Source organism: Lampetra planeri, chromosome 48, assembly GCF_965212315.1.
Source record: "Lampetra planeri chromosome 48, kcLamPlan1.2.h2, whole genome shotgun sequence".
Classification (NCBI taxonomy): domain Eukaryota; kingdom Metazoa; phylum Chordata; class Hyperoartia; order Petromyzontiformes; family Petromyzontidae; genus Lampetra; species Lampetra planeri.
Window position 1 is genome coordinate 1214824 of NC_136154.1, and position 26019 is coordinate 1240842.

At 55.1% G+C, this 26019-nt stretch overlaps 5 protein-coding genes across 5 annotated transcripts; all 5 read right to left on the reverse strand.

The window, feature by feature from the left end:
* Positions 1-1215: 1215 nt before the first annotated feature.
* LOC144733896 (histone H2A-like) lies at positions 1216-1690 on the reverse strand. The gene has a single exon (XM_078615904.1). It carries the CDS (start codon positions 1637-1639, stop codon positions 1259-1261), a length of 381 nt encoding a protein of 126 aa, XP_078472030.1. The 5' UTR covers positions 1640-1690; the 3' UTR covers positions 1216-1258.
* An 843-nt stretch (positions 1691-2533) lies between these two features.
* LOC144733683 (histone H3) lies at positions 2534-2944 on the reverse strand. The gene has a single exon (XM_078615710.1). It carries the CDS (start codon positions 2942-2944, stop codon positions 2534-2536), a length of 411 nt encoding a protein of 136 aa, XP_078471836.1.
* Positions 2945-3735: 791 nt separating this feature from the next.
* On the reverse strand, positions 3736-4894 carry LOC144733684 (histone H2B type 3-B-like). The gene is made up of 2 exons (XM_078615711.1): positions 4884-4894; positions 3736-4201 (listed from the first exon to the last, which is right to left on the reverse strand). The coding sequence occupies exons 1-2, from the start codon at positions 4892-4894 to the stop codon at positions 3781-3783; spliced, it is 432 nt and encodes a 143-aa protein (XP_078471837.1). The 3' UTR covers positions 3736-3780.
* A 98-nt stretch (positions 4895-4992) lies between these two features.
* Positions 4993-5304, reverse strand: LOC144733685 (histone H4). Its single transcript, XM_078615712.1, has one exon. It carries the CDS (start codon positions 5302-5304, stop codon positions 4993-4995), a length of 312 nt encoding a protein of 103 aa, XP_078471838.1.
* Positions 5305-8154: 2850 nt separating this feature from the next.
* Positions 8155-8880, reverse strand: LOC144733817 (histone H1.2-like). The gene has a single exon (XM_078615827.1). The coding sequence runs from the start codon at positions 8817-8819 to the stop codon at positions 8157-8159; it is 663 nt and encodes a 220-aa protein (XP_078471953.1). The 5' UTR covers positions 8820-8880; the 3' UTR covers positions 8155-8156.
* Positions 8881-26019: the final 17139 nt, after the last annotated feature.

The window sequence follows — 26019 nt, forward strand, 5'->3', positions numbered from 1 at the left end:
TATTAACCATGTAAAAAATATTTAACTACACATATTTGTACCATCTTATTTGACAAGTAATATTATACTTTACCGAGTGTTGACATCCCCAGCGTTTACCAGTACTTTTTTGCTTACTATCAGCTAACACCGGCCACAACCCTGAGCTGATGTGCTCATTTGATCCCTTTTCTGACCGCTCAAAAAGAGCGAGTTTTATTCTTTAATAAACACGATTCTTTCTTCCAATAGGCATCCCAATTTATTCTAAACCATGTTCCATGATTGATGCAATGTTGGAATGCTGCTCAAATACCGTTCCTAAATTAGACATAAAGGGTATCTGGAATGAGCAGAGCATTCGTTTAATTGCGAGCATTTTGGGACGAGGGCAACTCGACGACGGTGTCCTTATTAAACAGGACCCTGCGGGGTGGGCTGGTAGGAACGAATAACCAAATAATATAAACATAATGTATTATTACACTTGTTAAGCCAGGAAAGCCCCACTGAGTCAAAAGGTTTTTGTAGGGTCCTGCCAAGTGTTTGCAGTAGGGGGCGATGTTGCTACACCTAATCGGACGATACGAAGGGAGAGATTGAGGCCTAGTTCTAGGCTTTAGGCCTAGCTGTATGCTTTAGGGCGCTGTGAGTTAATTTTTAATTTAAATGATTTAATGATTCATGTAAAAGCTTTAAATTTAAATGTTTCTATTTAAAAACATGAGGGAATGTAACATTGTTAAACATAACTCCCTTTCACACACGCGGGGGTACGACACGAATGGAGAGTTTCAGGCCTGGTTCTAGGCTTTAGGCCTAGCTGTAGGCTTTAGGGCGCTGTGAGTTTTTTTTTAATTTCAAAGTTTTAATTAAAAGCTATCTCAGGGAATTATTAGGGCGCTGTTAGTTGTTTTATTTAATTTCAAAGTTTTAATTAAAAGCTATCTCAGGGAATTATTAGGGAATGTTACACGTGTTTAGCCAGGAAAGCCTCATTAATTTAAATGTTTTAATTAAAAGCTGAGGGAATTATAAGGGAATGTTACACTTGTTTAGCCAGGATAGCGTCACTGAGTCAAGGTTTTCGTAGGGTCATGCCAAATGTTTGCAGTAGGGGGCGATGTTGACGGACGGACACATTAATCTATTGGTGGTCTGGTCCACTTCGTTCCTACCAGTATAACAAAACTCCTGTGTACGACTGTCCGAGCTCTTTGCAAGTAAGTGGGTGGCTCTGAAAAGAGCCGTTGTTGTGGTGGTAGAGGCGGCGGCGCGTTCACTTCTTTGCCTGAGAGGTCTTCTTGGGCAGCAGCACGGCCTGGATGTTGGGCAGCACACCGCCCTGGGCGATAGTCACGCCGCCCATGAGCTTGTTGAGCTCCTCGTCGTTTCGCACGGCGAGCTGCAGGTGTCGGGGGATGATCCTCGTCTTCTTGTTGTCGCGGGCGGCATTGCCAGCCAGCTCGAGGATCTCGGCAGAAAGGTACTCGAGCACGGCGGCCAGGTAGACGGGTGCTCCAGCGCCGACCCGCTGGGCGTAATTGCCCTTGCGGAGCAGCCTGTGAACGCGACCCACGGGGAACTGCAGGCCGGCGCGGGAAGAGCGGGACTTTGCCTTGGCGCGAGACTTGCCACCGGTCTTGCCGCGTCCAGACATTGTTAAGCGACCTAGGATGCAAAAAGCACTGGAGACAAAGTACGAACGATTTGTGACGTTAACACGCACCACCGGAGCGGCTTTTATAGCGGAGACGAGGATCGTAGAGCGCGCCGCTGCTGATTGGCTCCTCTCGGTCGAGTCCCGCCCTCTCCTTGAGCCACCAATGAAAAGCCGGGACGCGAGGATTCGATGTTGACTTTAATTATTTGTATCCATATAAATTTTAATGCGGGCACGCATCTTATGAATGAAACAATGCGATACACGTACTTAATAGGTTCAAGTTTTAAGCATGATAGAGTTAATTAATGGGCACGTGCTGGCAAGTCAAACTTATAAGCGGATTCCGCAAATATCAATGTATTATTGATTATAATAATCATTTTGAGGGACCGCATTGGTTATAAGAAATCATTGTGATAGCCTTGAGCTCGTGATTGATCGCCCACGTGCCTATACGGTGTATATATATTTTCCTTTAACCGCCTGTTCGGGCAATGCCTAAAAATATATGTGCGTGAATAATTCAGTCTCTTAGTTTGCAAAATGTGAACTTCTTATCAGCTCGGGCTTGAAACAACATAAACCAATATCTTTGGGTTTAATAGTTAATATATTTCACCAAAATAACCCTTTTGTTAAACATTATGTAAGCATGGTTTCACAACGCTTATATACGACACCAACGTGTGATGTTGAAAAATATGAGCGGCGGGGTATAGAAAATGAACTTCATTGTCGCTTACGCCTGACGACTCGTGAGAGCCGTGACCAGCAAACGAAGGTTTCCGGCACCCGAACTTTGAAGAACACACATGGAAGCGTTTTCATGAGTAAGTGGTGGCTCTGAAAAGAGCCTTTGTGTTGTGCTTTGAGGGCCGAGCTGGGCGTTCAAGCGCGCTCGCCACGAATGCGGCGGGCGAGCTGAATGTCCTTGGGCATGATGGTGACGCGCTTGGCGTGGATGGCGCACAGGTTGGTGTCCTCGAAGAGCGCGACAAGGTACGCTTCGCTGGCCTCCTGCAGAGCCATGACAGCGGAGCTCTGGAAGCGCAGGTCGGTCTTGAAGTCCTGCGCGATCTCCCTGACGAGGCGCTGGAAGGGCAGTTTGCGGATGAGCAGCTCGGTGGACTTCTGGTAGCGGCGGATCTCGCGCAGAGCGACGGTGCCGGGCCTGTAGCGGTGAGGCTTCTTGACGCCGCCCGTGGCCGGAGCGCTCTTTCGGGCCGCCTTGGTGGCGAGTTGCTTGCGGGGGGCCTTGCCGCCCGTGGACTTGCGAGCCGTCTGCTTGGTGCGAGCCATGGCTTGGTGAGGGCAAAGATTCTCACAGGCGGGGAGAAGGCGGCTTATGTAGCCCAGAGCGCGCGCTCACTGGTCAGCGGAGTCGTGACGTGCGAAGAAGGGGAGCGTGCTGATTGGTTGGCAGCGTGCAATGATCTCGAGTCGTCAACTCTTCTTAATCAACAAAATGTTCACAGTTTGGATCATTTCAGAATGCCGCATCACGATGCAGTAGTACCGTTTGAGCGCCGTCGATGTCTTTAACGGATGTTCTTTTCTCAAGCAAACACCTTTCCGAAAACAACTTTACAGTGCTCTGCATGATCTAAATAACGTGTGAAGAAACTGCACTTCATTGGAAACAGTAATACGTAAAAATGTCGGAAAGAGGTGATCACAGGAATAGATATATATTCTCTTGGCATTGAGATGATGATCAATTATACTGCACGAGTCATCCATGCTAGGCGCTTACTTTTACATATATGTACACGTGCAAAATGTTAGTTCCTGCCCGAAAATACAACCACGAATTAAATATATTGCATTGCAAGGTTTTGGCGCCAAATATCCAATCTGAATGGGCTGCAGATGAAATCAATGGACAATCAAGTCCAAGAAATGCCTGCTGGTGAATATGATGTGCCATGAATATTGTTATCGCTTTTATTCACGTGGAAACATGTTAAAATGCGTTCGATCTCTCCACTTCACTCAATGAGCGAACAATGTCCCCGCGTGAACCGGGGCTTTGTTGGAAGTTTCGTTTTGTACTCCTGCTAGGACTGGTACAAGCAGGTTCGGAGAGGTGGGTGGCTCTGAAAAGAGCCTTTGTAATTAATGGTGGAGTCGAGGCTTCACTTGGAGCTTGTGTACTTGGTGACGGCCTTGGTGCCCTCCGACACGGCGTGCTTGGCCAGCTCGCCGGGGAGCAGCAGTCGCACTGCGGTCTGGATCTCCCGAGAAGTGATGGTGGAGCGCTTGTTGTAGTGCGCCAGGCGGGACGCCTCGGAAGCGATGCGCTCGAAGATGTCGTTGACGAACGAGTTCATGATGCTCATTGCCTTGGACGAGATGCCGGTATCGGGGTGCACCTGCTTCATCACCTTGTAGATGTAAATGGCGTAGCTCTCCTTCCTGCGGTGGCGTCGCTTCTTGCCATCCTTGCGCGTAGCCTTGGTCACAGCCTTCTTGGAGCCCTTCTTGGGAGCAGGAACCTTGGCCGGCCCAGCGCTCTTTGATGCGGGAGGATCGGGCATGTCGACGCGTTGTAGGCAGCTTCAGGTCAGAACAGACGGGAAGCGAATGTGGATGTCGGTCGGGCGATGAGCTCCTTTTATAGGAGGCGAGATGCAAATCTGAGGATCGTAGTGCGCGGCGCTGCTGAGTGGCTTTTTTAGTACCATCCCTCTCCATCAGCCTCCAATGAGAAACGCGGACGCGATGCTCACTTTAATATCGTTTTTACTGCAAAAAGGACTTGTGAATATAACACAATGTAATGTCCAAACATGTATATTAGTGAATTGCAGCCATGGCCATTGCCTTTGTTTTAATAAGGATGACTGGAAAACCCAATACAGTATATTGTGTTTTGAGCGTGGGTTTTTTTGTTTCTTACGAGGGATTGTTTCACCACTCGTCTAATACGGCGCACGGGCGTTTTATGAACGCAATTTGGAAAAATACAAGCGCTCGGTGGAGAAAAATAACTTCGCTGTTGTGCTGTACAGGTGGAGATTAGCATTCCGGCACGCTACGTCAATTAGGACGAGTACAGTAATACAGTACCCAGAAATGGGTACTGTATTAACGCGTTCAAGAATTACGCCTTGTTAAATGTGACGTGTCGTGAATATCATGATTTCTTTCATTCATGTGGAAGCAGATGAAGATTCGCCAACTCAACAAGCAAACGTCCACCACGCTCACGAGGAATTGGCGCGCAACAACCCAGGACATGTGTTCCATTTAGAAAGTGTTTGCAAACACTGGCGCAAGCAGTTTCGAAGAGGTGGGTGGCTCTGAAAAGAGCCTTTGGGTTGGCTTAGTGTGCGAGAGATGGGCGCTCAGCCTCCGAAGCCGTAGAGAGTGCGGCCCTGGCGCTTGAGGGCGTAGACCACGTCCATGGCGGTGACGGTCTTGCGCTTGGCGTGCTCCGTGTAGGTGACGGCGTCGCGGATGACGTTCTCAAGGAAGACCTTCAGGACGCCGCGGGTCTCCTCGTAGATGAGGCCCGAGATGCGCTTCACACCTCCGCGGCGAGCGAGGCGGCGGATGGCGGGCTTGGTGATGCCCTGGATGTTGTCGCGCAGCACCTTGCGATGGCGTTTTGCGCCTCCCTTGCCGAGCCCCTTACCGCCTTTACCGCGTCCAGACATTCCGACTACTTCTGACAAAGCTCGCGAGAGACTGCGCGCTCAGCTTGCAGCAGCAGCCGCCTTTATACCCGAAGCGTGGTGACGTCACCGACCACTCCTGCCCTCCGCGATGGCTCCGCCTTAAACCTTAGACCTTTAACCTCTGTGACGAAGAAAACCCTCCACTGTCGTCAATAACACTTCCTTGACATGCATAATATGCGACGTTTTGGGCAATGACCCTTCTTCGAAGCACTCTGTAATGATATTGGCACACCCGCAGCGAACGCGAGAGGAACGCGATCTGTTGCAAGATTGCACGTGGAGTGAATAATCGGTGTAAGGTCTTGTTTTCAAGTGAACAAGATGAACTAACTTTATAATCGTGTGAAGCTAAACGGCTTCCAACACAATAGTTGAGTGAACGTCACCTGTGGTGCCACAGCGACGGGGCCGCTCGGCCGAGCCAGGGAGCCGCCCGGCTTCCACCGCCGCACTGCCCCCCATCACCCCCCCCACATAAACACGCACCCACGTAGGGCCTCGTGGTCGGGTCACCTACCCTGAGTTTTCACCCGAGGGCCCCCTAGGGGGGGTTACCCCACGGTTTCTCAGGGCCAGGGAATTGGACAGGACCCTTCCCAGGCCAAGTAACACTGCGGCGCCGTGGGCGGATTTGAGATCGCACGACCACGGCGAGCTCAGAGAGCCCCGCAGTTAGAAACGCATACAAACACAAACACGGGTCAGCAAGGCAGATAGCTGGGATCAGGACCCGGGACGACTGATTGGTCGAAAGTTCAAAGGACGGCGGGATCGCAAAAGAGCGGGAAATCCTAGGCTCAGGATTGGTCGAGAGACCAAGGCGGTCGGGACGGGGGCGCCTAGCCTTTGATGTGAATAGTTTAAAAGAAAACGCAGGGGCAGTAGGGAACTCTCTTCTTCTGGAGTTTGGACACGGGGTCAGCGACGAAGGAGTCATCGGGCGAGCCGCTAGATTGTCTGCAGGACGATCTGAGCGCCGCAAGGTCACCAAGGACTACAGACGGTATCGTGTTGCGCGCCTTACAACACCTCAGAGCGGAGAGTAGGATCCATAGGAGAGGGTTAGTTCGGGGTAAGGACGAGTAGGAAAGCGGTTTAGCAGAGAGCGCAGCATAGAATAGGGCTACACGGCACCAGAGTGTGGGTTAGAAGCGCCTTGCTGGCCCGCACACACACACGGGTGGCTCGGTTGGTTAGCAAGGGCTAATAAAATCTCGAGCGTAGTAACAAAACCGTGTTGTTGGGTGTTTTTGGAACGTGGTATTAGCGTGCACTGCATTCGCGAGTGTGTGGTCGTTGTATGCATAAAGGCCGTGGTCTCTGTACGATTGTGCGGGTACGGAGGTGTGTGCGTTAACGCCCGGGGAGAGCACTTTTGTGTGTTGGCGTGACTACGCAGCCGTGTGAGAGGAGAATCGTCCTTGTACGATATTTGTGTTGACGTGCACGCGCGATTGGGGGAGGGGACAAGTCGTCATGTCGGCGTGTGCCCCGCTTGCGTGTGCTCGTTACTCGCGTAAAGTGCGGCGCGGTGGTGGACCCCTGACCCCCGACCCCGCGGCTCGAGCGCGTAATCGGCTGCGCATTGTTGTACGGTTTGTCTCGCGCGCACGGCGGCGGCGGCTTGAGTCGTTGTGTCGGCGTGTGCCCCGCTTGCGTGAGCTCGTTACTTGCGTAAGCTCTCGGCGTGCGTAATCGGCGTACCCCAGGTGCGCGATCGTAACGTGAGCGGCCAGCGCGGTGCAGAGCGGCGCAAGAGTGGGCATCGCGTGTGGAGCTGTATGGGTGTGCGCGCACGTTCACGACGTGTGTAACACAGGTGCGCGATCCTAACGTGAGTGGTCAGTGTTGGGTGAGTGCCGTGCAGAGCTGTGTGTGGGTGTGCGCGTACGTGGTTAACCATGCCTGCTACGCGGACCCGCGGTGGAGGGGAATCCTCGGGTGACGGCTCCCACACCCTGGGTGAGGAGCCTAGCGGCGGTTCGCTTAGCAGCGGGGGGGCGATTGATGATGTTAGTCCGGCCGTTAGTATTATCGAGGGAGGGATCTCGGGGGCTAGCGACCCCCACACACCAACTAGTTCTCCCAAAGTAAGAAAGACATTGCAAACAATGCGATATTTACGTATATAAATTAATTTTAATAGAGAAGTTTAGATGGTGCACCGCAATGTTTACAAAACAAAAACAAAGTGAAAAGGCGAGAACGAGCGAATGAAGGCAAATTGAGTAAAGCTGTCTGGAATCAATACATTTTTAGACTAAATTCCATATTTGGCACCAGTAACATGATGACGGAATGAAGAGGTGCAACACATAATCAAAATTGGAGGTTCGTCAAGAATGCATCGATTTTTAATCTGGATTTAGATTAGAATCGCCAGCGAGAATGCTGACGTCGCTGAGATTACTCTGCACTCAGTTCGAGTGAGGGAGATGCCACCCGCCTCGACTGTGTTTGTGATCCCTGCTTTCGGGCTCGATTACTCCCATCACATCAATGCTTAAAACACATCGAGTGGGTAAAATGTTATAGTTAATTTGGCGAATGTACGTAACTTATCCAATCTACACAAATCCTCACGATTGAACTGCACCAAGCGTCGAGCTCCTTGATCAGGGCCGAGGCAAGGCGAGCAACCATCGCCACGCCGTAAATGGGTTTGACTTACAGAATATGGCACGCATTCAACAGCAACGTAATACACTGTCATGTGTTACCGATGAACTAATGGAAGCGCAGCAGCATCTGGTTCACTTTTTTAACTAAGTGGGTGGCTCTGAAAAGAGCCGTTGAGGTGGAGTGAATCGAGCGTCGTCCGATCGAATTCACTTCTTTGGCGCAGTCTTCTTGGGCTTGGCCGCGGCCTTCTTGGGCTTGGCCACCTTGGGTTTGGCGGCCTTGGCCTTGACGGTCTTGGGCTTAGCGACCTTGGGCTTCGCAGCCTTGGGCTTGGCTGGGCTCTTCGCCGCCTTCTTGGGCTTAACAGCCAACTTCACCTTTTTGGGGCTCTTGGCCGCCTTGGCAGCCGCGGGCTTCTTTGCTTTCTTGGGAGACTTCTTGGGCGCGGTCTTCTTGGCTGCCGCGGGCTTCTTCACCTTCTTGGCTGCCGCGGGCTTTTTAGCTGCGGGCTTTGCCGTTGACGACTTGGGCTTCGCCTTTGCGGCAGCCTTTTCCTTGTTGAGTTTGAAAGAGCCAGACGCGCCGCTGCCCTTCACTTGCGCCACGGCGTCTTTGGCCACGAGCTTCTTGATGGCCAACTTCACGCGGGCATTGTTCTTCTCCACGTCGTATCCTCCGGCAGCAAGCGACTTTTTGAGCGCAGGAAGAGACACGCCGTTCCTCTCCTTGCTGCTGGCCAGAGCCTTGAGGATGAGCTCGGACACGCTGGGGCCGACCTTCTTGGCCTTTGGAGCGGCGCGCTTCTTCTTGGGGCTTTTAGGCGCTGAAGTAGCCGCAGCTGGTGGTTGAGCAGGAGCAGTTTCCGCCATCTCTAGACGTCGCTTTTATCGCCTCGCCTCTTTGAAATCGAAATCAGCGCTCTCACGAATTCGAAACGAGTGTTCTCCAGGCCCGAGGTTATTATAGAAGCGGCGTACTGAATGCGGACGTCGCTGAGATCATCCAGAACTCTAGTGAGGGAGTTGCCACCATACTCACTGTGTTTATCACGCCTGCCTTTGGCCTCGATTACTCCCGTAACGTTCATACTTACATGCATCTAGTTGATACATTATCACGAAGATCACTTCTTTAATGTACGTTACTTATGCAATATACGACAATGCTCACGATATAAATTATAATTCAAAACAAGTGAACAACCAACATTTGGGAGACATTGTTCGGTCAGGGCAAGATATGACGATTGTCGGTTTTCAAAAGTGTTACTGATAAACACTATTTAAAACGCACTCGAATTTTTTGCAAGACAAGATGCTTCAACAGACTACTCATATTTAATTCCAACGAAATATTTTCTATTTAAGTTTTGCCTCGCGCGCTCGCGATTCCACCTCTCGCGCTATGGTGAGGACTGCGCGCCATGTCAACAGTCCCTTGTCACCGAACTTTTAACTGGACGTTTTAATCGAACTTTGAAATGAATAAATATATGGATTTTCAGATGGACAACGAACTGAAGAAAATTACTCAAAATTAACCGACATTAAATAGAAAGTTTAACATTTTACGTGGCAAGAGGTGAGTAGCTCACGCACTGCAGAAGGGTCGCGCGCCTTGAACAAGATCGAGGCACGGTGCACAATCATCACCACTCAAATTCAATTCAAGTGACTCTGCAGTCGAATGTTTAAAGAAAATATATAATCTTACGTTTAATGCACCGACAGAGTTGATATTCTAGGACCGCAGGATGGTTCATGCGATGGGTTGTTTTTACTGCAATAAGTTACTGTGATGCCGCCACGAAGCCGTTCGGCAGGCGCCCAATCCCCGACCTCGCCACCACCAAGCAACGGAGCCAACCCCTCGTCCCCCTCACCTCACATGAACACACCCGCACGCATTTCCCCCCCCTCTCCATAGAGCTGGAAGGGAAGGTCACCTGATCGACCGGTTTTTATCCGAGAAACCCTTATCGGGATTAACTCTCACGGTTTCCGGCGATCAGGGAATTGGACGGCCTCCCCCGACGCTACGTTGCACCGCGGCGCTGCGACCTGCCTTAAGATGGTATGGCCGCGGCGAGGGGCATTCGGCCACCGCGGTTGAAGCGCATCCCCCACACACACCACCCACGTGTCGACGGGGCAAGCAGGGGAGGGACGGGACAGCATGAGTAGCGGGACCGCAGGGGCTCTTGCGCATAGTCACGGATGGTCAGGATAATTACGCTTGAGCGCGCAGGCACCATTGTTAGGGAGGGAAAGGGATTAATTAGAATTTACGCCGCGCAACGCCGCACATTGATTAGCATATCACAGGCGCCCGGAACCGCGGTGCGCGTGCCAGAAGGGCGCGAGCCCATTGTTCAGAGCCACATCCCTTTGAGGTAGGGAGGATAAATAGTGGGTGCAAGGGGAAATCGGGCTCTCTTGACTCCAGCACCAGGCGACACCACGAGCTCCAGCCCAGCGACCCGGACGTCCGTGAGACGCACCGAGGTACGCTGCGAGCAGGGGATCAACGGACCGCCGTGAGCACCTAACAGTGAGTAAGGAGGTGAATTATAATCATAGCAGATAAATCGGGAATAGGCATAAAGGTATCAGCGTAGGCCAGCCTCGTCGACTCACTGATTTAACACCTAGTTCCAGGTAGCGGACAATAAATCGTTAGTAGCGAATCGTGGCCTCGTGTGATCTCGTAGAGAGGTGTGCACGTGTGTGGTGCTGCGTACACAGTGGTTCGCCACGTGAGTGAGCGCGGCGCGGAGCTGCGCGTGTGGGTGGGCGTGTGTTCACTACGTGTATGATACAGGTGCGCGATCACAACGTGAGTGCTCCGTGGTGAGTAAGTGCCGCGGGGAGCTGTGTGCGTGAGTGCGCGTACGGTCGCAACGTGTCGGATACGGGTGCGCATTGGTAACGTGGTTATTCGACGTGGAGGCGAGTGCCGCACAGGGCTGTAGACGGGCGCACGCTCGCAGCGTGCGAGAGCTGCGCGTAGCGGTGTAAAGAGGGGGAGTATGGCGTTTGATTGATGATGCCGTGCGCACGTTTGCTTGCAGCGTGGGAGTGTGGGGGCCGTTGGCCCCCGGGGTCCCTCCCGCCTGCATCCCCTATTTCGTTTACGTTACCCCACCTCCCTATTACCCGCTACGGTTTCGCCGGCATTCGAACGCGACGCCACTACTGTTACAGCCTCACGCCGCGCTCCCACGCTGCGAGCATACGTGCGCACATCATCATCAATCAAACGCCGTGCTCGCAGTGTAGTCCTGTGCGGCACGTTACCAATGCGCATCCGTATCCGACACATAACGAACGTATGCGCACTCCCACACACACGCCGCTCCGTGCACTCCAACTCCACTCAACACGGAGCACTCACGTTGTGATCGCACCCCTGTATCATATACGTAGTGAACACACGCGCACCCCCACGTGCACCGCTCTGCGCAGCGCTCCCCCGAGGCGAGCCGCAGCACTACAGAACCACTGCGTACACACGCTTCCCCACGCGCTCACTCGCCACTGAATACTCGCGTTATGATCGCGCACCTGTATCACACACGGAGCGGACGCACGCGCGCACACGCAGCTCTACACGCGACACCCACTCTCGCGCCGCTCTGCGCAGCACTCACTCAACACGGAGCACTCACGTTGTGATCGCACCCCTGTATCATATACGTAGTGAACACACGCGCACCCGCACGCGCACCGCTCTGCGCAGCGCTCCCCCGAGGCGAGCTGCAGCGCTTCACGCATTCACACCTCTCCACGAGATTACACGAGACCACGCTTCGCTATTAATGATTTATTATCCGCTACCTGGAACTAGATGTTAAAATCAGTGTGAGTCGACGAGGCTGGCCTATCCTACTTCCCCTAGACCTATTCCCTATTTATCGTTCACGAAATACTTTTACCTCCTTACTCACGGTTTGAGGCACTCGACGTTCCGTGGGTTTTCCTCACTGCTTGCCTCGACACGTCGCACGGACGTCCGGAGGGCAGAGCTGGGGGCCGTCTTGGATGCTGGCTTCTCGGAGTAAGAGAGCGATTTCCCCTTTGCGCCCCCCTATTTATCCTCCCTACCTCAAAGGGATGCTGCGCTGAACAATCGGCTCGTGCACCTCGAGCCCGCGCACGGCGGTTCCGGGCGCTTTTGATATGCTAATCAGTGAGCGGCGTTGGCGGCGTACATCCTAATTACTCCCTTACCCTTCCTAACAATGGGGCCTGCGCGCTCAAGCGTAATGATCCCAACCCTCCATGACTATGCGCAAGAGCTCCTGCGGTCTCGCTATTCATGCTGTCCCCTCCCTCCTCCGTCTGTCTCGTCGACCCGTGGGGGTGTGTGTGAGGGGAAATGCGCCTCAACCGCGGTGGCCTAATGCCCCATGCCGCGACCACACCATATTAAGGCTGGTCGCAGCGCCGCGGCGCAACGTAGCACGGGGGAGGTCGTCCAATTCCCTGATCGCCGGAAACCGTGAGAATTAATCCCGTTAAGGGTTTCTCGGATAAAAACCGGTCGGTCAGGGGGGGGGGGAATGCGTGCGGGTGTGTGCTTATGTGGGGGGGGTGATGGGGGGCGGTGCGGTGGGGGAAGCCGGGCGGCTCCCTGGCTCGGCAGAGCGGCCCCGTCGCTGTGGCACCACATAGCCCCCCGGGGTGCCAGTCCCCGTCCCGGGTTGACTGGAGCACCTCGCCTGGGTTGCCCCCACGAGGTATCGCCGCGGGGTCCGCGGGATTCGCCCGGCCCTTGTGGCTGGCCTCGGGGGTGGCGGCTCCGTCTCCTGGGGCTCCGGCGGTGGTCTCCTCCTCCATTCCAACGGCTCCCCTCGGCCCCTGGCACCTGCGGGCTGGGGAACAAACTCAGAGGCGGTGGGGTTTAAGGGTCGCCGTCCTCGTCGCCCCCGGCCCCGCCCGAGGCCCCTCGGAGCCCGGGGCTCCGTGGGGCCCATATACTGCGCGAGGCCCCCGGGCACGGGGGGTGGGGGGACCCCGGGGTTTCGGGGTACTTGGACGGCGGGGCTCCCCCCCTCGGGGGCTGCTCGCCACGGCTTCAGTCGTCGGATGTTGACCACCATCTCCCGGCCCCTCTCTCCTCCCTGAATCAGCACCGTCCATGGTGAGATCTGCCGTCTCACAATCCAGGGTCCTCGCCAGTAGGTGTTCAGCTTCCCCACCTGTCCGGCACCGACGCGGGGAGTGTACAGCCACACCTTGGAGCACGCAGTGTAGAAGGGGGGCTCCATACGGGGTCGGGCGCTCTGCTCTTGCCGCTGGTGCGCGGCCTCTCCGTGCGGGTAGGCTCGGCCCCTGGCCCCTCGCAGGGTCTCCAGCAAGTGCTCCACAGGGTGGCTCCCTTCCTCCCATTGCGGCGGAAGGACACCAAACAGCAGATCTGCGGGCAGGCGAGACTCGCGACCAAACATCATTAGGAACGGGGTCTGTCCTGTGGATGTGTGAACGGCGGTGGTGTAGGCGAACAAGGCATAGGGGAGGTGTTCGTCCCAGTCCTGTTGATTCGCGGCCGCCATGCGTTTAAGCTTCCCGGCCAGAGTCTGGTTCATCCTCTCTACCATCCCGTTCGCCTGGGGGTGATACGCCGTGGTTCGGTCCTTCTGGATCCCGAACTCTCGGCACAGCGCCTGGAATAGTTCGGCCTCGAATTCACTACCCTGGTCGGTAATGACTCGTTCGGGGATCCCGCACTTAAGTACGTAGTTTTCCACGAAGGCCTGGGCCACTACGAGGGCTGTTTTATCCGGGATAGCCACCGCCACGGGGTAGCGGGTGAAGTACTCCACCGCTACGAGAATATATCGGTTGCCCCGGTGGGATCGTGGAAAGGGCCCCTGCAGGTCGATTCCGACCAACTGATTCGTCCGACTGACTCGGAACGGCCTCAGGGATACCTGGTACCTCGCCGGCTTTTGCCCACACTGCTGACAGGCCCGGCAGCCCTGCACCCAGGCGGCCACATCTTGCGCCAATTTAGGCCAGAGATACTGGCGACGCAGAGTCTCCCGGGTGCGCCGTTCCCCATCATGGCCCCCGAGCGGGTGGTCGTGTACCAGTCGTAGTAGTTGGGGTCGCACATGGGCGGGAACGCAGATGCACCCCGGCTGCCCAGCGTCGGCCAGTTCCCTCACCACCCCGTTTTCTACACACAACCGGGCATACAAACCACTCCAGGGCCCTGGTAGTGCATCCTTCTTCTCTCGCAGTGCCGCCTCCACCGCCGCCAGATCCGGATCCCGCTGCTGGGTTTGTCGCAGCTGCTCGTCGTCCAAGCCCGGGAAGGCGCAGCCGACATCCTCTTGGATCCGCCCGGTTGGGGTGGGATGATTCGTCTGTCCCCGGGATCCTTCTGCAGGGGTTCCTGCGGCGCACACCGCACTCTCTCTCGGGGGGGGTAGTTTAGTTTCCGCGCGCTCCTTGGGTTCTGCTGCCTGGCGGCAGCGTCCCCCCGTGAAGCACGGGCAGGCGTCTCCCTCCCTCGTCTCAGCGCGCACCGCGGGCCGTCTTGACAAGGCGTCCGCGTTCGCGTGTGTCCGCCCCGCTCGGTACTTGATCTGCAGGTTGTACTCCTGCAGCTGCGCCAGCCATCGTGCCATCTGCCCCCGCGGTTCCTTGAATGTAAGGAGGAACTGCAGTGCATAATGATCGGTGCGCACACGACATCTCCTGCCGTACAAGTACGGTCGGAACTGTTTACACGCGAAAATCACGGCATACAGTTCCTGACGGGTTACGCAATAGTTCAGCTCGGCCCCGCTCAGGGTCCGACTGGCGTACGCGATGACCCGCTCCGTCCCACCCTGCACTTGTGACAGCACCGCGCCCAGCCCACTGCTGCAGGCGTCAGTGTCCAAAATAAAATCGGTGGTGAAATCTGGGAAAGCCAAGGTGGGGGTGTGGGTGAGGTGGTCTTTGAGTGTGGTGAAAGCCGTCTGGCAGGCCTCCGACCACTGATAGGGGTTCTTGGGGGAGGTGAGTTGGGTGAGGGGGCGTGCAATCTCACTGAATCCCTTTACAAATCGACGGTAATAAGTGGCGAGTCCCAAGAATGACCTGATCTCCGTCAGGTTCCTCGGCCGCGGCCAATCCACTACGGCACGCACCTTCTCGGGATCGGTCCTCACCCCTGCCTCGCTGACTCGGTGTCCGAGGTTCCCCACCTCGCGCTGCGCAATGTAACACTTACGCGGCTTGAGCTTGAGATGGGCTGCTCGCAGTCGCTGGAATACTTCCTGCAGCCTGGACTAGTGTTCGGACAGCGACCTACTGAACACTATTACGTCGTCCAGGTAAATCAGGCACTGTTCCCACTGCAAGCCCCGCATCACCAACTCCATCAACCGCTGGAACGTCGCGGGCGCGTTAGTGAGTCCGAACGGCAACACTCGAAACTCAAACAGGCCCATCGGGGTGGTGAATGCTGTTTTTGGCCGATCCTCCTCCGTCATCTCCACCTGCCAGTAACCGGACGCCAGATCGAGGGTGGAAAAATACCGCGCTCCTGCGAGACTGTCGAAGGTGTCGTCGATGCGGGGTATGGGGAAGGCATCGCCGAGCGTGGCTGCATTTAGTTTACGGTAATCGACGCAGAACCCGGTTGACCCATCCTTTTTCGTTACTAGTACCACTGGGGCTGACCAGGGGCTCGCCGAGGGCTGAATTATGTTATCGCGTAGCATATCCGTGACTGCCTCTTTGATCTGGGTCCGTTCAGGCGCGCCCACTCGGTATGCGGGGAGTTTGATGGGTCGGGCTGCACCTGTGTCAATTTGGTGCTTGACCAGGTCGGTCCGGCCCACGTCCGAATCGTGCTCACTGAACACGTCGGCGTACTCCCGCAATAACCCGCGCAGCTGATCGGCCTCCCCCTTAGGTAAGGCTGCCCAAGGCACATGTAACGCATCCTGCAGTGGAACAATCTCGGCTCGGGGGGTCGGGCCGACCCGCCAGGCCAGATCCTGGCTGTCCTCGGGGCGGCCAGGGTCCTCCGCCCAGAGTGCGAACACCGAGTCGTTCGAGTGGCGAGCGTGCAGGGGGTGTACGGTGGCTACCGGGGTGCGTCGTCGTATCATTGCCGGGGTACTGTGTGGGTTAAACACACGTATAAACAGCCGGCCCCCATCTGCGTTTACCAGTGTGGCTGACCCTATCGCGATGCCAACTCCGGGTGAGGAGTCAGCATTACCTCGCCCGATGGTCGGTGGGTTGGGTCGGTGGAGAGGGTTGCCACTGGCACCAGCATCTCGGCGAGAGGTCCGATGGTGACGGCCGACACCAGCATAGCGGCCACGGGTGTGAAGCGTGGGCGATTCGGCTCCTGTCCTAGGAACGGAATCCGCTCCCCGCTGCCCTCCACCGTAGCGCATCGTTGCCGGGGCTGTACGTTAAGTCCCAACTTTTTCCAGGAGGTCCGTTCCTGCAATGCACTCGTGGCACAACACACTCGACACGTAGAATTCATGTGTGCACACCTGGTTTCCTAGACGGACCTCGAGGGAGACCTTCCCCAGCAACCCCATCCCGGCTCCGCTTGCCGTGTGCAGCGCGCGATCCGGGGCCTGCAGACAGCCCACGTCCACCCCGAGCATGCTGCAGTGCGCGGCGCTCATGAGAGAGGCCAAGGCGCCCGTGTCCAGTAGGATCCGGGTGCGCTGCCCGTTCACCTGGCCTTCCACCAGCGACGTGGCTCCCGTTATCCCTGCCACCAGCTCCCGCAGCCAATCGCCCGAGGTCCCCGCGCCCTTGGGTGTTGTCGTTGTAACCTGTTTATGGATCACTCGCTCGCCATTATTCTCATTATCGTCTATTTGTATCGGGACCGCGTCGATTGCACCCCTAGTTGGTCCGCTCACTAGGAGGCGTTGGAGTTTAACCCCCTGCCCCTGCCTAGTTCGGGTAATTTCAGGACAGTCTCTCACTAGATGCCCTCGGCGATCGCACATATAACATGCCCGGGGAGGGGGGGCGGCTCAGTAGTGGGCCCCCTGCCAACTCCCTCCCCCCCCATTACGCCGCTGTCCACCCTCCGCCTCTAGTCGGGCTACCCTCCCAGATAACCCTCCCACCGTGGCGCGTATGTCCCCCATTTCGGATCGGATGGTCTCAACGGAGGATTGCAGTTGGGTCATATTTTTATTCGTTTCCTCGCATACCTGGGTTACCCTCTCACCTACTTGGTTTACCTTGTGGTCTATCTGGGTTACCTGGCCGGAGACATCCTTTATACCCGTTTGTATACCGGAAACCCATCCCGGGGTTGTCTCGCGGGACACTGGAGGCTCTCTTTCCCGGCCCCTTACCGTCCTCGCGAGCTCCTGTTCCTCCTCCTCGTCTTCCGAGAGCAGGCTCGCAATGGCGCGCTCTCGTCCCAGCCCCCGGAGCTGCGCGCGTTCGCTGTGAATTCTTTCACACTTACGTGCGCGCTCGACAAGGGCGTTAAAGGGAAGACGTGGGCAGCTCATGTCTGGCTGCCACCACGCCGTGCGAGACAGGTACCGCTGGATTTTCTCGGCGGCCAATTCCTCAATAATGTAATAAATGGACTCGACCACAGTATCTGGTCTGGTGTCCTTTATTCGGGTTCGTTTCTGTTTCCCACACGGCTGTCCTTTATCTGGCTCCTTCCACACGGTGCCGACTTCGCTGTCGCTCCCGTCACCGCCAACAGCCCCGCTGTTGGTCTCCGTCGCTCCCGTAGCTCCTTAGCAGCCTTGCTGCTGTTCCCCCACACGCAGCCCCTCTGGCTGCTGTCGCTCCCGTAGCCCTCTTGCTCTGCAGCCCCCGGCTGCTGTAGCCCCTAGCAGCCTCGCTGCTGTCTCCCACACGCAGCCTCTCCGGCTGCTGTCGCTGCTCCCAGCTTTCGCCCTCCGTGGCCTCACCCTCGTCCAGTCTCCAACCAACTCTCTTCCATCCCGCTGGCTGGCGCTGTCACCGAGCCCCTCAGCCACCAGGCTGAGGGCACGGCGACCACCCAACGCGGTCTCCACTCTTCCCTCGCCCGACTGCCCCGATCTCTTCCTGTCTCACCGCTATACCATCTCCCTCTCACGTGACCCTGACTCCTCCCCCACATGACGTCACATCCGCCAAGCCCTTTACGCCCGCATTACACCACCCTCCCCTGTAGAGAAAATTCCAGCCGTCCTCGGCTGAAACAGAACCAAATAATGCGGGCGAAGGCATCACAACCAGGAGTCCCCCAGACACAATAGACCTTATAACAACAACAACAAGTAACAAAAGGGGAAGGATCAGGAACCGGAATAGAACAACAAGAATAATAATAGCACAAAGCACAACACAACGGCCACCAACACGCAAAAATGGCACACGCGCACAACCCAGAAATGTGGTGTCTCAAAGCGTGTCCATGTTGTTGTTCCATCCGCTCGGCTCAAGTCCAACATCAAAGAGCAAGTGGTAGAGCAGAATGACGAACGGCGCTCAATTGCTCCTTCAAGTCCTCATCCAGCTAGCACACCAGGTAACACCCAGTGCGACGGGAGCTGAAGAATCTGTGACGAGAAGGAGAATCCAATCCCCTGAGGCACAGCACAACAACGCACATCCGCATGTCGTACACGACAGCCACCCGGCCTCAGGGTAGTGGAGATGATGTAAATCCGGCCCGCTTAAAAAAAAAAAACCCCAATAATTACCCAAACTAACCGCGATCGATGCCCCAGTATTTACATTTTAACAACAATATTATTTACACAACAACACAAAAAAAAAAATTCTGCTCTTACCCACCAGCAGTCCTCCCTTGAGGACCAGCACAGACCTCAGACGTACACAGCATGTACCCACAGTCACTCTCAACAAACCAACAAAACCCCTAATCGCACACCCTCGCGTGGAGAGAGCCACGCTCCCCAGCGGTAACGTTTAACTCGCCGTAACCCTCACCGTGGTCGTCAACCCACAGCAACATCCATTTACCATACTCTCGGCTAGTGCCATTTCGGGGATGAGCAGCACTCGGCCATGCTCCTCCCTTACTATCCCATCAGCGATGGACACACACCAGCCTCTTATAGTCTGACGCTTTATAGCCAAGGGAAGATCAATCCCTTGGCAAGGCCAGATATCAACGACCCCCCCCCACGGGGTAATGTTCTCTTATAGAGACAATAACGCCCTAACCCAAATCCCGTGAGCCCCCGGCACACCAGGTTCAGTCTGCCACCGCACAACTGAACCATGACTCCCCGAGCCATATGAGCACACGGCCCATTAGTTTAAGACATACCACGGAGGTTTCGCCTCCGGGCTGTTAGGTCAGCCATTAGCTATAGGCTGATGTGACCACAACACGTGCATCACCCAATCAACAATGGCAGGCATAACGGATGGAATATTTGGCCCACCGAGGTTTTTCCCGCGCGTTCAAAATGGCGGCCCCCTTCGCCCAGCGCGTTCGCGCAATATCTCGCGCGCACTCAAAATGGCGGCCCTTTCCGCAAAGCGCATCGTCGCCATACCCCGCGTGCGCGCAAAATGGCGGCCCAACGTGCGAACACGTGGCCAGTTTTCTCCATTCGTGCACCCCAGCTTCCCTTTGCTGGGGGTCACAAAATGCATCCCCCGTCTTATTGTAACAATCCCAACAACGATAGACGCACAGCCCCAGCTCGCTGCGCGCAGCAGTCATATCGGGGAATTTTTAACCAATATTTTACCAACCACATTGGTTACACAACCCAACTCGCAAAGCAACTCGTGGCTGCATGCGATCAACCGAATACGCGACGCCACTTGGCGCCAATTTACGGTCCCATTAGCATAAACCTTAGAGACACCCACAACGGCGTCATCACGCACCCTCAAAGCGCGCTCTCTCTCCCACAAAGCGCAATTTCCCATAATATACACAAAATCGCGTATACATAACATCTGTAATGCGGGCGAAAGCGACCTTCCGGATGTGATGTCACGAGGAGGCGGAGCCAGGTGACGTGGGTGAAAGGTAGGGGGTCCTTAAGCGGGGAAACCGGAAGGAGAAGGCAGTCGGGGTGTGAATGGAAAGGTGTGGGGCCACGCGGGCGTACGAGCCGAGGGGGCACCGTCAGAAGCGGGAGCCAACCCTGGGAACAGTAGGGAGCTACTGGGAGGTGTAAAGCTGCAGATAGAGATAGGCAGTAAGGTTGTGTGTGAGGAGCAGCGGGGTGGCTGCCAGGAGTCGCAGGAGCGACGAGAAGGCGAGACAGCACGAGGCCGTGAGAGCTGCAGCAGGAACAGCCAAGGGAGCTGTGTGAGAGTACAGCAGCGGAGCTGCTGTGGGGCTGCAAGAGCGACAAGAACAGCAGCGGGGCTGCTGATGTGGACTGGAGTGACATCGGAACCAGCACAGAGAGAATAAGAGAGACAGCCGTGTGGGGACGCAGTACGGACCGAATAAAGGACACTGAGCCAGATATCGTGGTCAAGTCTTTTATTACACATCCATACGACCAAATAATAGGGTCCCCCTCGAATTTGTTACCAATTTCCAAACAGGTACGCACAATTAATAACATCCCAACCCCAATAGTCAATCAATGCATCGCACCCCATAACCGTACAGAACGGTGTAAACAGCACATACAGTCAGCATATCGCGATCACACGCGCACATTTAAACACAATAGCAAGCCGATCTGCAGGCAACCAACACACCATTAATCCAGTCGTAACATTGCAGCAACAACACAAATATTCTCTCTCTTGCAACAACCACATCGCACATAGCACCTCGCAGCACAATACACCAAAAAATATATATATTTTTCAATTAAGCCCATCGCACAAGGTAACCCACGAGATAATACAGCGCAAGATACCCGACGCTCCCGAGTTAATAATTAACTTCACCATCAAGATAACAACTCCCCGCCGCAGCGCACACACACAACTTGACACTCAGCAAGTACAGCAGACTCTCCGTCCATTCCCAACACACGCACACACTTTAATTGACACCGAGCAACAAGCAGATAGCGCGTTCATCGTTATTACACACACATACACACAGTCCGAACCGCGCTCCGCACAATCAAGTCATGAGAGAAAAAAACAAAATCGCCCCCCCCCGGCCCTCGAAAGATGGGTGAGGTGTGTGTAAAGGCCGGGTGCGTATTGTTACAACTCGCCCGGGGCTGCAGCAAGAAGAGGACGGCAGGGCGGCAACTTGAGTCGTCTCGCAGAACTCGTTCGGCGACTTGACTGCTCCGTTGTCACGCACCCGAGCCAGGACGGGAAGCTCCCGCCCCAGCAGCTGCAGCATCGTCGTCCTCTCCTCGCAGCTTGTCCTCGCGCAGCAGCTCACAGCAGGCTGCTCTCCCCGAGGCACCTCCCGATGGCAGCACGAAGCTGCATCACCGCCGCGATGTTAAAAATGGCGGCGTCTCCCCGCCGCGGTGAAGACAAGATGGCGGCTTCCCGCCTTTCTTCGCCAGCCGCGCCCAAGATGGCGTCTTCGTGCCACGTGGCCGATGGCGGCGACAGCGAAGACAACACGGACTCCTGCGGACCACCACCCTCCCCTTCCGACGCCACCCTTGGCGTGCCGAGCTCACACCACTGTGCAAGCATGTTCTTAAGAGTTCCAAGTTGGTCCGCCATCTGTTGACATGGGGAATCCGTTGATGCTGACGGGCCCGCCACCCCGGCGACATCTTCAACTCCAGTTCCCGTGCTCACTTCAGCAGGGCTCTTTTCCACACGACTCCAGCTGCATCCATCGTCGGAGGAAGATGAAGCCGATGCCGGAGACGGAATATTCTTTTTCTTCTCAGTTGTTTAGCCATGCCGTTGCACTTCTGACTCCAATGTAATAAATGGACTCGACCACAGTATCTGGTCTGGTGTCCTTTATTCGGGTTCGTTTCTGTTTCCCACACGGCTGTCCTTTATCTGGCTCCTTCCACACGGTGCCGACTTCGCTGTCGCTCCCGTCACCGCCAACAGCCCCGCTGTTGGTCTCCGTCGCTCCCGTAGCTCCTTAGCAGCCTTGCTGCTGTTCCCCCACACGCAGCCCCTCCGGCTGCTGTCGCTCCCGTAGCCCTCTTGCTCTGCAGCCCCCGGCTGCTGTAGCCCCTAGCAGCCTCGCTGCTGTCTCCCACACGCAGCCTCTCCGGCTGCTGTCGCTGCTCCCAGCTTTCGCCCTCCGTGGCCTCACCCTCGTCCAGTCTCCAACCAACTCTCTTCCATCCCGCTGGCTGGCGCTGTCACCGAGCCCCTCAGCCACCAGGCTGAGGGCACGGCGACCACCCAACGCGGTCTCCACTCTTCCCTCGCCCGACTGCCCCGATCTCTTCCTGTCTCACCGCTATACCATCTTCCTCTCACGTGACCCTGACTCCTCCCCCACATGACGTCACATCTGCCAAGCCCTTTACGCCTGCATTACAATAACATCAGTTGCGTACCCCGGGCGTGCGATCTTTGTTAACTCGCGCACATCCTCGGCGTAATCATGTAGATCCTCGCCAGGTTGACGACGGCGCGCCTCTAAGGCCGATTTTGCTTCCTCCTCGTCACGCGTGCCAAAACGCTGATCGAGTCGGCGCATCAGCTCCTCTAGCTGTGTCTGTGCGCTCGCGGGTAACGCTTCTACAAAATCGGCTGCCCGCCCATCAAGATTCATATTAAGTTGACGTACTGCCAGCGCATCCGTCCATCCATTAATTTCCTTGGCCCCTAAGAGATTGCGGGCGAATGCCTTCCACGAAGGGGCCCCCCGGCCGGTAAATATTAGTCTTATTTTAGCGTGAGGTAACGCGGGGGTCCGTACCGCTTCTGACACCAATCTGTGGGGGTTGCTAGCCCCCGAGATCCCTCCCTCGATAATGCTAGCGGCCGGGCTAACATCATCAATCGCCCCCCCGCTGCTAAGCGAACCGCTGCTAGGTTCCTCACCCATGGTGTGGGAGCCGTCGCCCGAGGATTCCCCTCCACCGCGGGTCCGCGTAGCAGGCATGGTTAATTACGTACGCGCACACCCACACACAGCTCCACACGCGATACCCACTCTTGCGCCGCTCTGCGCCGCGCTGGCCGCTCACGTTACGATCGCGCACCTGGGGTACGCCGATTACGCACGCCGAGAGCTTACGCAAGTAACGAGCACACGTAAGCGGGGCACACGCCGACACAACGACTCAAGTTGCCGCCGCCGTGCGCGCGAGACAAACCGTACAACAATGCGCAGCCGATTACGCGCTCGAGCCGCGGGGTTGGGGGTCAGGGGCCCACCACAGCGCCGCACTTTACGCAAGTAACGAGCACACGCAAGCGGGGCACACGCCGACACAACGACTCAAGCCGCCGCCGCCATGCGTGCGAGCCAAACCGTACAACAATGCGCAGCCGATTACGCGCTCGAGCCGCGGGGTTGGGGGTCAGGGGCCCACCACCGCGCCGCACTTTACGCAAGTAACGAGCACACGCAAGCTCACACAAAGCTAACAGCTTCACTGCGCACCGCGGTTTCGCACACGCGAGCGGGGCGCACGCCGACACGACGACTCGTCCCCTCCCGCACTCGCGCGTGCACGTCAACACAAGTATCGTACAAGGACGATTCTCCTCTCACACGGCTGCGTAGGCACGCCAACACACAAAAGTGCTCTCCCCGGGCGTTAACACACACACCTCCGTACCCGCACAATCGTACAGAGACCACGGCCTTTACGCATACAACGACCACACACCCGCGAATGCAGTGCACGCTAATACCACGTTCAAAAACACCCAACAACACGGTTTTGTTACTACGCTCGAGATTTTATTAGCCCTTGTTAACCCACCGAGCCACCCGTGTGTGTGTGCGGGCCAGCAAGGCGCTTCTAACCCACTCTCTGGTGGCGTGCAGCCCTATTCTATGCCGCGCTCTCTGTTAAACCGCTTTCCTACTCGTCCTTACCCCGAACTAACCCTCTCCTACTGATCCTACTCTCCACTCTGAGGTGTTGTAAGGTGCGTAATACGATACCGTCTGTAGTTCTTGGTGACCTTGCGGCGCTCAGATCGTCCTGCAGACAATCTAGCGGCTCGCCCGATGACTCCCTCGTCGCTGACTCCGTGTCAAAACTCCAGAAGAAGAGAGTTCCCTACTGCCCCTGCGTTTTCTTTTAAACTATTCACATCAAAGGCTAGGCGCCCCCGTGCCGACCGCCTTGGTCTCTCGACCAATCCTGAGCCTAGGATTTCCCGCTCTTTTGCGATCCCGCCGGCCTTTGACCTTTCGACCAATCAGTCGCCCCGGGTCCTGATCCCAGCTATCTGCCCTGCTGACCCGTGTTTGTGTTTGTATGCGTTTCTAACTGCGGGGCTCTCTGAGCTCGCCGTGGTCGTGCGATCTCAAATCCGCCCACGGCGCCGCAGTGTTACTTGGCCTGGGAAGGGTCCTGTCCCAATTCCCTGGCCCTGAGAAACCGTGGGGTAACCCCCCGAGGGGGCCCTCGGGTGAAAACTCAGGGTAGGTGACCCGACCACGAGGCCCTACGTGGGTGCGGGTGCGTGCTTATGTGGGGGGGGGTGATGGGGGGCAGTGCGGTGGTGGAAGCCGGGCGGCTCCCTGGCTCGGCAGAGCGGCCCCGTCGCTGTGGCACCACAGATGGCGTTGGATCACAATCCTGGCACATCGCCCGATGAAACCGGTCGCCGTTGTTTGTAATCACCGGCGAAACGTCACCGGTACTCCAATTGTAAATGCTGTTGTGGGTTCACTCTCCCCGACACACAAGCGCTGTGTGTGCTGAAGTTGGTAACCAATTGGCACGTTTCGTTTACGTGACAAACCCTGACTGAATGGCCGTGTCAGGCGATGGTGGTGGGTGGTGGTGGGTTAACGACACAATGTTGATGTTCACGAGATCTCTAACCCAACAACAACAACAACAAAAACCAAACCTCTGTCACGGAAAAGTGTCACCACAGAGCAAGTCGCTCCGACCTCCTGGAGATACCGGTGTAACAGGCTAAAAAAAATTAACCCGTAAAAACAAAGTTTTTCACTATAAATCCTTTATATGCGTGGCGGCTAGAGTCCTCTCGTCCTCTGGCTTGACATGGCTGCCACCTATGGGTCAGATGATTGCCTGCCACCATTAAGCAATTGGTAATTAAATATAATTTTTTTTCCAAAAAAGTGTAAAATTTTGGAAAAAAATTTCCACGAAAATAAATTGTCACGCACAACGAGTCTGTGTGCAAAATGTCAGCTCGATTGGATCACGGGAAGTGGGTTAAAAAACGACTGAAAGATTTGCACGGTCGTAAGCGCGCAAGCAAGCAAGCAAGTGAACTTAATATAAAGGATTTAAAAAAAAAACCCTGCCCCGATTAAACCCGGGTATAGTTTGGCTCAGGCCAGAGTATACCCGGGGGGATAAAGTGTCCTAGGCTAAACTATACCCCCGGGGGTTTAAACTAGACTGGTCCAGACCATACCCCTCTCCAGGGCAGAATATGCCCCATGTGAAAGTTCAAAGGCAATTATCCATACAGAGAACAGCCGACAACGAACTTCAATCGACATCTAAAAAGCGTATAAATGGAAGTAAGAATCTCAATTTGATCAATTTAAGCATTTTTAGGGTTAGGGTTATTATTAAAGTTTTTCTGGTTGAAGCAATCAAAGTCTATGTAAAATTTCGATTTAAAGCTTTCGTGACTGCAGGGATTCATCTTCTTGGTTCTTTCGGTAAAGTCACGTAGAAGGTAAATAATAAAATAATGAAAATAAAACGTAATAAAAAAATATAATATAATATATTTAATATTATAATAATAAAATAATAGAATAGATTACTATAATAAAGTAATATAAAATAATAATATAATCAAATAACATAAAATAATATTAGAATATAATTTATTATGTTTTATTTTTATTATTTTATTATTTCCCTTCTACGTGACTTTACCGAAAGAACCAAGAATATAGTAGATTTTAGTTTTACTTCACTTTACTTTTCCAGGTAAGGCCCCCACTGAGCTGTGTAGTAGAGACCTGGCTATCACAAATGACAGCAGCGCACCGAAGTGG

Bases quoted from the DNA above. Each gene is read 5' to 3' on its own strand.
- LOC144733683 (XM_078615710.1), bottom strand. From the start codon at position 2,944: ATGGCTCGCACCAAGCAGACGGCTCGCAAGTCCACGGGCGGCAAGGCC.
- LOC144733817 (XM_078615827.1), bottom strand. From the start codon at position 8,819: ATGGCGGAAACTGCTCCTGCTCAACCACCAGCTGCGGCTACTTCAGCG.
- LOC144733896 (XM_078615904.1), bottom strand. From the start codon at position 1,639: ATGTCTGGACGCGGCAAGACCGGTGGCAAGTCTCGCGCCAAGGCAAAG.
- LOC144733685 (XM_078615712.1), bottom strand. From the start codon at position 5,304: ATGTCTGGACGCGGTAAAGGCGGTAAGGGGCTCGGCAAGGGAGGCGCA.